At 66.9% G+C, this 10,068-nt stretch overlaps 5 protein-coding genes across 5 annotated transcripts; 2 read left to right on the top strand and 3 right to left on the bottom strand.

The window, feature by feature from the left end:
• Positions 1-178: 178 nt before the first annotated feature.
• On the bottom strand, positions 179-754 carry MICPUN_64895 (predicted protein; the record flags this gene model as incomplete). Its single annotated transcript, XM_002506715.1, has 2 exons — positions 179-531; positions 700-754. 2 exons carry the CDS (start codon positions 752-754, stop codon positions 179-181), a joined length of 408 nt encoding a protein of 135 aa, XP_002506761.1.
• Positions 755-912: 158 nt separating this feature from the next.
• Positions 913-2,512, top strand: MICPUN_53611 (predicted protein; the record flags this gene model as incomplete). The annotated part of the gene is made up of 1 exon (XM_002506861.1): positions 913-2,512. A coding segment is annotated over one exon (1,600 nt), but the record flags the coding sequence as incomplete, so codon positions are not given.
• A 102-nt stretch (positions 2,513-2,614) lies between these two features.
• On the bottom strand, positions 2,615-4,521 carry MICPUN_64893 (predicted protein; the record flags this gene model as incomplete). The annotated part of the gene is made up of 2 exons (XM_002506714.1): positions 2,615-3,710; positions 3,782-4,521. 2 exons carry the CDS (start codon positions 4,519-4,521, stop codon positions 3,392-3,394), a joined length of 1,059 nt encoding a protein of 352 aa, XP_002506760.1. The 3' UTR covers positions 2,615-3,391.
• Positions 4,522-7,602: 3,081 nt separating this feature from the next.
• MICPUN_96121 (predicted protein) lies at positions 7,603-9,219 on the bottom strand (the record flags this gene model as incomplete). The annotated part of the gene is made up of 1 exon (XM_002506713.1): positions 7,603-9,219. The coding sequence occupies one exon, from the start codon at positions 9,217-9,219 to the stop codon at positions 7,603-7,605; it is 1,617 nt and encodes a 538-aa protein (XP_002506759.1).
• A 445-nt stretch (positions 9,220-9,664) lies between these two features.
• On the top strand, positions 9,665-10,012 carry MICPUN_64890 (predicted protein; the record flags this gene model as incomplete). The annotated part of the gene is made up of 1 exon (XM_002506860.1): positions 9,665-10,012. The coding sequence occupies one exon, from the start codon at positions 9,665-9,667 to the stop codon at positions 10,010-10,012; it is 348 nt and encodes a 115-aa protein (XP_002506906.1).
• Between the last annotated feature and the right edge of the window lie 56 nt (positions 10,013-10,068).

Raw genomic sequence — 10,068 nt, 5'->3', positions numbered from 1 at the left:
TGGAGGCGCGCGCTCATCGGCCGGTCAGCGCGCGAGGTGCAGAATGGGGAGCTCGAATTTCAAAAATTTCGACTTGTTTGGCTGCGGTTTGGATTTTGAATCGCTGACTCACGCGGGGCTGAGACTCTTCTGGCTGGTGCCCACAAGCTCAAGATAAAACTACAACCGATCCCCCCACCTACGGCGCGCCGTCCCCGCCGGCCGCGATGCCTCGCACCTTCCTCCACGCCGGCCGCACCGCCCTCAGCACCGGCGTACCCGCCGCGTGCGCCGCCTGCGCCGCCATCGCCGCCGCCCCTGCGCAATACAGCGGGCTCGTCAGGAAGCTCACCACCACGCCCTTGTTCGTCCTCTTCAGGCACCTGGCGCAGTGCATGTGGCGCAACTTGCGCGTGAACCCCCCGTCTCGCAGCTCAGCCTTGGTGCACCTGCACCGGTTCAGGGGCATGCGGTAGACGCCCACGAGTAAGCCGAGGCATCCGATCGCTCCCGCCGCCGCGGCGCCGCCCTGCGCCTTGTCCTTCGGTATCGCTGCGTCGACGGGTGTTGGGGAGGATGGGGGCGGGGTGAGCGAGGGTTTGCGTGCGACGACGAGGGGCGACGATTTGGGGGCGCCGCGAACGGTCGGGTCCCCGCGAACGGCCGGCGGGAATGGAGGGGACGCTCGGAGGGCGATGGGACGGCGATGACGGGACGTACCGGCCAACGCGGTGGACGCGCCGGTCAACAGCGCGATCTTGCCACCCGCGCCCATGGTGCCCGTGACGAAGTGATGACCTTCGTCCGCGTTGGCAGCGTTGGTTGGCTCGTCATCTGCGAAAGGAGGTGGATGATTCTTCTCTCACGCCAAGATAGTCAACGCGACCGTTGGAGGTGCCCACCACAACCCGGTGCGTCGGCGTGTGCGCGGACATGGTCGGCGACGAGGGCACGCGCCGCCCCGCGTCGTCGCTCGAGCGCTTCAGGCAGAAGCGCGCGTCCTCGTCATCGGGCGGCGGCGGCGGCGGCGGCGCGTCGCACGGCGGCACCTCACCGGCCGGCGGGATCTCGAACGAGAACGAGTCCCCTCGCCAGCCCCGCGCCACCCCCTCATCTCGGCCGAGCACGGGGGACAAGCTCGCGGCGCTCAAGGCGCGACGTTCCGCCGCCAGGCCCGCGTCCGGTCGACGCGTCGCCGAAGATGCGACGACCGCGCCGGGAATCGAACCCGGGACGACGGAACGAACCGGACGCCCCTCGGTCGCCGTGCCCCATACCGAGTCTCGCATCTACCTGAACCTCGACGACGCATCCCCGAAGAACGCGCTCGCGATGTCGAACGAGTGGCGAGAGTTCGACCCGCGCGGCAGCTTTGGACGCCCGCCAACCGCCGCGTCGAACCCGGGACGACAACGCGCGGCGGACGACGACGACGACACACTTGACGACGACACCGGCGGACCGGACCCGGCATCAGTCGCCGGAAGAAAAGAACCGCCCAAAAACGACGACGAAGCCGGACGAACCCCGGCGGCCTCCCTCCTCAAAAACGCCACCCGCCAACCGCGCACGCACGCGCACCCGACCACCCCAACGTCGACGGTCCTCCAAACCCCGCCGCCGCCGCCGCCCGCGCCGGGAATCGAACCGAGGACGACGGAATCGGCCCGAGCCCGACGCACCGCTGGCGCGGCGCGGTCGCCGGGTGACTCGCCGCCTGTGAGCGTTTCCCACTATTCGGAACCCGCCGTCGTCGCGTTGCACGCCGGGGACGAGCCGGACTTGCGACTCGCCGATGCCTGCCTCGCCATCGAAGAGTCCACCGACGGCGGCGGCGTCCGGGTGACGCTCAACAGGCCGAGGACGACGCTCAAGAAGGCGTACGAGCTGTCGACTGTCGTTTCAAATTCGAACGAGTGTTTTCACAAAACCGGGTTCGCGGACGCGACGCGCGCCGCGGTGCTCGACGGCGTGTCGTGCGCGCTGATCACCACGGGCATCCACGGCTCGGGGAAATCGGCGCTCGTTCGGGGGGGTGCCGAGGGGGGTGCCGACCGTCTCGGGGTGTGCGGCGAATTGGCTTCGGCGGTTTTCGACGCCGTCGACGAAGTCAAAGCTACGCACCCCGGAGACGTTATAACCGTTACAATAACGGCCGTCGCGGACGTCATCACCGCGCCGGTGGCGCCCGGGGTACCAGTGGCGAGGAGAAAGACGCACGAGGTGCTCGTGGACGCGCTCGCGGCTGGAATCGAACTCAACACGAGCGCCCATCGTCCACACACCGCCGCCGACGAAAATCCGCAAAGAATTAACATCACGGAGGAGGAGGACGACGACTCCGTGCGCGGCGGGAGGGGCGGGGGCGCGGGCGCCGTCTCGGCCATCTTCCACGGCGTTTCGTCCTCCGTCGGCGTCAACGTTCGCGAGCACCCCACCCGAGGCTTCTACGCCGAAGGGTGCGTCGAGTTACTCGCGGAGGACAAAGAGGATTGCGCTCGTCTCTGTTCGCTCGCTCTGGACGGTTTTCGCGTTCCGGAGCGTTCCGTTCGCGAATCGGGACGCGCCACGTCAGCGCTCGCCGCCGGATCCGGGTCGTTCGCCGGCGAGCGCGTGCACTGTTTGCTCACGCTGCGGATCACCCGGCGGAGCGGCCGGGGGCGGCTGGATGAGTGCGGGGTTTGGCTTCCCGAGTCGGAGACGACTTCGGAGATCACCGTCGCCGATTTAGCGGGTATCGATCGCGCCAAAGGATCACCGACAGCGGAGGACGCCGCGCTCAAGGCGTTCGTGCGGTGCGTCGACGCCCTGGCGGACTCGAGGTCGCACGTGCCGTACCGGGACTCGAAGTTCACGCGGCTGGTGTCCAAGGCGCTGTCCGGCGTCGCTCGGCTCTTCGCCGTCGTCTGCGTCTCGAGGCGATCGAGTAGGCACGACGAGTCCGACGCGTCGTTGCAATTCGCTCGAAAGATCAGACGCGGCGTACGGGCGACGGGCGGCCGGGGTGGCGGCGAGCGCGGGGTTGTTTCGGGCGGCAAGTCGACGTGTCTGCGCCCGGACCATCGCGTGGCGTACGCCGCCGAGTGCGAGCGGCTCGACGCGCTCGCGCGTGACCTCGCGGAGACGCTGGGCGTTTCCCTCTCGGGTCTGACGTCTGGGGCGGTGGCGCTGGATATGGAGAGCGGCGACGATTTGCTTCGACTGCGGGACGCGCTCGCGGAGGGGGAGCGGCTGAGGGCGGAGGTTGGGCAGCGCGAGGATCGCGCGGAGCGATCGCGGCGCGTGCGCGAGCGCTTCCTGGCGTGAGCGAGTCGACGAGCACTCGGTGATTTTACGCGAGTGTTTCGGAACGACTCTCATCGTTCTTACGATGGAAGTAAAAGTAACGTTAGCGAACCGAGAGACGCCGCCGTCAATGGTGATCCTTCTTGAGCACCACGAGCATGTTGTGCGCGTCCTCCGAGTCCAGCGGCACGCGCTCGTCCATGTCCCCGTACGTCGCGCACACTCGCATGCCCGCGAGCCTCGCGAGCAGGTCCACCTCGGGCGCGGTGAACACTCTGCACCGAACGATTTGCTCCACAGGTTCGTACCCGCTCGCGGGTTGCCCCGTGGTGACGTCCAGCACGTTGAACCCGACGGTGCGCTCGACGACGTGCGTCTCGACGTCGAACGCGTCCCCTTCCCTGCCCCACTCCACGAGCACCTTGACCCCGCGCGCCTCGTCCTCCCTGTAAACCAAAAAAAAATACGTCACTTTATTTGCCAATACAGCTGATAGATCAAAACATGATAAACGCACCTGTCCCACGCGTCACCCTGCGCGTCCATGAGTTGGCCCTCGAAGAGGTCGTACGGGTGTTCGAGCTCGAGCACGGCGACGCCGCCCGGCGCGAGCGCGTCGTGGATCCCCCGGAGGCACGCGAGCGCGTCCTCGGTGTTCACGAGGTGCGCGGCGGTTCCGAGGAGGACGCACGCGACGTCGAACCCTCGCGCGACGGCCGGTTTGGCATCCTTCCGCGCCATCTCGGTCGCCCGCTCCACGCACGCCTTGGCGTCGAGTCTCGTCATGTCCCCTTCCACGACGGCGACGCGTTCGTCCAGCGCCGACGTCGTCACGCGCTCCCTCGCGCGCGTCAGCATGGCGGTAGAGTTGTCCACCGCGACGGCGACGGCGCCGGGGCACAGCGACGCCACCGCGGTGCTGTGCCACGCGGGTCCCGCGCCTAATTCCAGCAACGACGCGATCGGTCGCCCCGTGCCGTGCCGCTCGGAGATGGACGCGAGGAACGCAGCCTCCTTGTCGAACTCCCTGAACCCGAACGCGAGCTCGTACGTTCGCGGGTCGTCGTACACTCCCTTACTACTTCCCGGCGACGCCGTCGCTGACGACGCGGCGACGAACGACGACGACGCCCGGTGAGTCACCGGCCGGTGACTCACCGGCGAGCGTCGCCGCGACGTCGCGGCGCCGGGTCGAACCCTCCACGCGGTCGCCCATCGCGCCAAGGAGCGCACCATCGCGGCGCGCGCGCACGACATCGCGCTCTGAGCGAGTGGACCCGGCCGTGGCGCGGGGGGGAAATCTTCAGACCGCCGACAACGAGACTCCCGCTGCGGATCACAAAAAGGACAGGAAAAAGCGACTTTTACCCTAACCGTCGGCCCCGAGAGCGCGCCGCGCGGCCCACAACGCGAGAGCGTCCGACCGACCGCCGACAGCGCATCCGCGTCGCTCGCACACCCCCACCGCCGCGCGCAGCGTCGGGTCACGAGCCGTCTCTCTCGGCCGCCAGCCGCCATGTCGGCCGCCGCGATGATTCATCCGGCCGCCGCCGCTCGTGTTGGCACCGGGTCGCTAACTTCGAAGATGCGTCGCGCCCCGTCCCTCGCCCCGAACGCGCTCCGATCGCGCCCGTCGTCCTCCGTCGCGTCCCGCGCGACCCGGGTAGGGGCCGTTCGCGTCGTCGCCATGGCCCCGCCTCGCAAGGCGGCGCCCAAGAAGGACGTCGTCCTCACCCCGTCGCATCTCTCCGCCAGGGACGGCGACGGCCCCTACCCTCTGGACAGCGGCGGCGCGGGTTGGGACGCGGTGGAGCTCTACGACCTCACCGGCCTGTGCTGGTCGTTCACCACGCCGTCGTCCACCGAGGGCCGACGGATCGTCAAGGCGGCGTGCGAGCGGAAGGGCATGGCGCTGAAGGGCTACAGCGACTGGCGGAAGGAGGACTGGGCCGAGATGGCTGCAAAGGCTGGCGTCGACCTGAAGGAATCCTTCGCCGTCGTCGCGGGAATGCGCGGGTTCCGGGTGTGCTGGGCCCCGCACGGCGTCGCGCTGATGTACGTCCCGGGCGTCAGGAGGTTCTACACCGTCGCCGACATCGCAAACGGCGCCGCGGACGACAAAGCCGATAGACCCGCCGCCGAAGTCGTCAAGGCTTTCGAAGCCGTCGGCCGCGTGAAGAAGGATCTCGCCGAAGCATTCGCGATCGCGACCGATCCCGCCGCCGCCGCGTCCGCCGCCGTGGCTGCCAACTCGGGCGACGCGTCACCGACCGGTGAGTCACCGGGCGATGACTCATCACCGGGCGGTGCCAGCAACCGCCAACAAACGAACGCGTACCAGTATCCGAACCCGAGGTCGTGCGTCGCCAAGTGGTGCGTCGGCCAAGGTGTCGACGCCGCGTCTCTGTACGCCGAATACCGAGTCGGTTTCGACTTTCACGGCCCCGCGGGCGCGGTGTCTCGTGCCCTGGTCGCCGCGCTCGCCGCCGACGCGGGCGCGCCCCTGCCAGCCGACGCGGACGCCGAGTGGGTCAAGAAGGACTGGCTCGACGCCATGGAACGGCTCGACGTTGCGTACGTCGCGTCGCACGCCGCGCTCACCGCGGTTGGTCGGAGCTGGAAAGTGTGCTGGGTGGAAGATGCGCTCGGCGTCGGGTGCCCGGCGGTCATGGTGTGGGCGCCCGAGCGGAACGCGTACTACACGCTGGGTTCCTTAGCCGCGGCGGGCGGGGATTCGCCCGCGCCGGTCGAGGCGGTCATCCGAGCCGTCGTCGCCGTGGCCAAGAGCACGCCGGCTCCGCCCGGGTTGAAACACGCGCTGACCCGCGACTGCGATTTTCTCACCCTCCTGGGAAGGAAACCCGCGAACGCGAACGCGCCGGTGAGCGTGGGGACGACGGGGGGGGCGAAGGCGGCGGAGGCGGCGGACGCCGCCGCGGATCTCGCCGGACGAACGCTCCTGTCGTCGAACGCTGGCTCAAAGGTTGAGAAGGAAGTCGAGAGAGATGGGAAAGTTTCCGCAAAGTCGCAAACCGAGTCGGAGGAACCCGTTACGACCGTTACGCCCGACGTTTCGGAAGCGGACGGGACACGAACGGACCCCGGTGACGCGTCTACGGACCCTTCCGAAGGTGACGTCTCTGAAGGTGACTACTTCCGGCCCGCGCCCGAACTCGACGATTTCGAGTGGGACGACTCGCGCGAGGGAATGCGTCGACGCGTTCGAAGCCGCGAGTCGGACGCTGATGTGTCGGATGGATATGCTGACGTGTCAGACGGAGCGTCCATGGCGCGGTCGGTGTTCGACGCCATGTCGCCCGACGGAAGCCTCGCGCATCAGGCGCCGGGGTTCGAGGACGTGCCCGGGATGGAGGGGTTCGTCGCGGAGGGCCAGGCGGAGACTGTCGGCCAAGGCGAGTTTTTCAGTCGATCGGCGGGGTACCTGTCCTTCGTCGACGGGAGCTGGACCAAGGAGGACCTGGCGCGGGAGATGGGGCTGGAGCGCGACAGAGATGAGCCGCCGGTGACCCCGAGGGACTTCCCGGACCTGTCCCGCATGCCGAGGCAGAGCGAGGGGGGCGCGGAACTGACGGGTGGCACCTCGCTTGACGAGGATTTCAAGGAGCTGATCCCGCCGGGGTTACCGAAGGACTTCGACGCGTATCACCCGATGCGGATGAAAAACGTCGACTACCTCGTCGCCAAGACGAACGACGGGCGGCTGGACCTCCGCGAGATCATGATGGCGCGCAGGCGCGAGTCCGACGGGCGGTTCGTGGGCGAGGCGCAGCGGGTGGACACCTCCGCCGTTCTAACCCTAAACCTCGCGCCGGCGTACTACCACGAGGTGCCGTGGACGGAGCGATTGGTGATCAAGGAGGAGAAGCACTTACCCGACGGCGGCCCCGCGGAGTACGACACCAGGGTGGCGAACACGGTGCGGACGTACCTGGTGCACGCGCGCCAGCCGATGGACGCGAGGCACGCGCACGATCGACAGCTGGACTTTACCCAACCCGTGCTGACTCTGGACGAAAACGGGAACCTCTCCGCGGTGCCCGTTCGGGGCGCCGAGTCCGTCGGGGACCGCGACGACTGGGTGCTGGTGATCAAGGACGGCGAGTGCGTGCTGGAGGACCCGGCGTCGCTGGCGTCGTGGGAGGAGGTGGCGCACGCGTGGGAGGTTGACAAGGCGGACACGCTCGCGGAGAAGGGGGGCCAGCAGCTCCACGAGGATTTCCTGAAAGAGGTTGAGATGGATTACGTCCCCGACGACACCCCGGAGGTTGACAACTTTTAAAAAGGACGATGAATAATAAAACACGGCTAACCCTAAACTCACCTGCGCGTCACCTTCATCGGGAGTCCGCCCGCGGTGTGAATCGTCGCGCCCATCTCCATCCCGACTTCGCTCGCGTCTTTCGTCATCTCGAAATCGTACCGTCGGAGCGTCATCGCCAGACAGCTCGTCGCCTCCAGCATGGCGAACTGATCGCCGATGCACTTGCGCGCGCCGGCGCCGAACGGGATGAACGCAAAGTCGCTGGTCACCTCGTTGGGGTACAGACCGCTGATGAGATCGGGGTTGTACCCGGCCCAGTCCTTGACGCCCGGATTTTGAAACGGTCGCTTGAACCGCGTCGGGTCAAACTTGAGCGGCTCCTCCCAGCAGTCGGGGTGCCTGTGAAGGTTCCACACGCTGATGAACACGTCCATGCCCTTGATGAGGGTCACGTTGGCGTCGCCCGCGCCCTTAGGAAGGGGGACGTCTTCCAGACATCTCCGGATGAGAATGGGGGGCTCGGGGTACAGCCGAAGCGCCTCTGCCAGACACAGCCGGACCAGCTCCATCTTCTGGATCTGCTCGTAATTCGGAGCCGTCGGCGTCTCCCCGTCAGCCGGCCCCATGACGTCGTCGATCTCCGCCACCACCCTAGCCATCAACTCGCGGTCCTGCGCGAGGCAGTACAGGCACCAAGTCAGCACAGCCGCGGTGGTCTCGTGCCCCGCGATGAGCATCGTCATGAGGTCATCCCGCAGCTGCGAATCCGTCACGTCCGCGCCCCTGATGTCCACCAGGAAACGCAGGAGCGACGGGTCCTTGACCTTGCTGTAGTCGCGGTTCTGCAGTTCCTCAAGGTCCTCCGTGCCCTCGAACGCCTGCGCCTTCTTGATGAGGCCGTTGAGGGTCTCGTTGATGAGGTTCATGTTGTTCTTAAACTCGCGCTGCCGAGGGACGAGGACGTCCGCGAGTGGCAAGTTCCAGTAGGGGAAGTAGAACGTGCTCCGGTGCGCCGCCTCCTGCAGGCACGTGTACACCGCCTTGATGATTGGTGACTCGCGCGTGGTGGATCCGAAGTCGTAGTTGAACACCGCGAGGCCGATGATATCGAGCGAGACGGAGCAGAACCGCTCCTCCATGTCGACAATCGCGGATCCGTTCCCTTTGGCGATTTCCGCGTCTAGGTTCTTGACGAGCTGCGTCGAGCAATCGCCGAAGAGGCCGACCATGTGATCGAGCCACGCCTTGTGGAACCCCGGCACGAGCTGTCTGCGCCGGTTCTTCCACACCGCGTACGGTGCGGGGATGAGCCCTTGGCCCATGATCGGTTCGAGGATCTCCGCGAGGACGCCCTTTGAGAACGCGAATGGCTTCTCCTTGAGCACCTCGCGAACGACGACGGGGTCGGACAGCACCATGAAAACCTTGGGCCCGAACGCCAGCTTGAACACCCCGCCGTACCTGAGGAAGTAAGGGTAGAGCGCGAGGAAGATGGGACCGCCGACGAGGTCGTCCACCGAACCCTCGCACACGGGCGCGCCGTCCTTGGACTCCTCGTCGCCGTAGGTCTGGAGGATCTGGGTGATCCAGAGCGAGATGATGTCCTTGATGCCGAGCTGGGACGGGACGAAGTCATCGTCGATGTCCTCCTCGGTCGACGGCGGCTGCGGCATGCCCACCGCGGCGCGGCGGAGGGACGCGCCTCGCGATGAGGGCGTCGACGCATTCTTCGTCATCCATGCGGTTTTCCGCGTCGTCGACACCTTCCCGAGGCGGACGTTGGGGTTGCTTCCGCGGCACGCCGTGGCGCGGGGGCGGATGGCGGCGGGACGTGGGGTCGTCACGGTCATCGCGCCGAGTCGAATCATCGCTGCGGCCATCGTCGTTCGATGGGCGCGGGCGCTTCCGAGCGAGCGTTCGAGCCTTCGAGGGTTATTATTATTAACCTTTTCGACGCCATTATCCGAAACGGATTCGCTCGTGTGGGAACGTTCCACCTTGTACGGGCAATGAGTGAGATTTGATCGGAAGCGCCGTAAATGCCGTTAACCGCCCGATTACTACAATGAAGTTCGACGCACGTGCGCAACATCGGAGTTGTCCGAGTTCGTCACTTCGATGTTGCGCACGTGCGTCAGGAGACTCGCCACGCGCGCGGGCATCGCCAACGATGACCTCGCGCGAAAGGCCATGCTCGAGCCCACCACCGCCGCGCGCGTCGGCGCGGAGCAGTACTTCCGCGACGCCGAGCGCGAAGCGCTCGAGAAGCGACGCAAGGACATGATGCACAGGGTGATGACGGAGAAGAAGGAACAGCTCAAGGCGGCGGCGATCGCGGCCGGGACGTGGGAAGACCCGGACGCGCCCCCGAAGAAGGTGCCGTTCGATATCTCGGACGACGCCATCCGCGGTGGGCTCATGGCGATCGCGGCGTTCGCGACGGGCGCGGGCCTCTACTTCTCGTGATGAATTCGTAGCTCTAAATTAGTCCTCGAACAAAGCGAGATTGTCAAACTGTAGCG

Source organism: Micromonas commoda, chromosome 16 (assembly GCF_000090985.2).
Source record: "Micromonas commoda chromosome 16, complete sequence".
In the NCBI taxonomy this organism is placed as follows: Eukaryota; Viridiplantae; Chlorophyta; class Mamiellophyceae; order Mamiellales; family Mamiellaceae; genus Micromonas; species Micromonas commoda.
The sequence above is the reverse complement of the archived record's forward strand: the minus strand, read 5'-3'. Positions and strand labels throughout refer to the sequence as shown.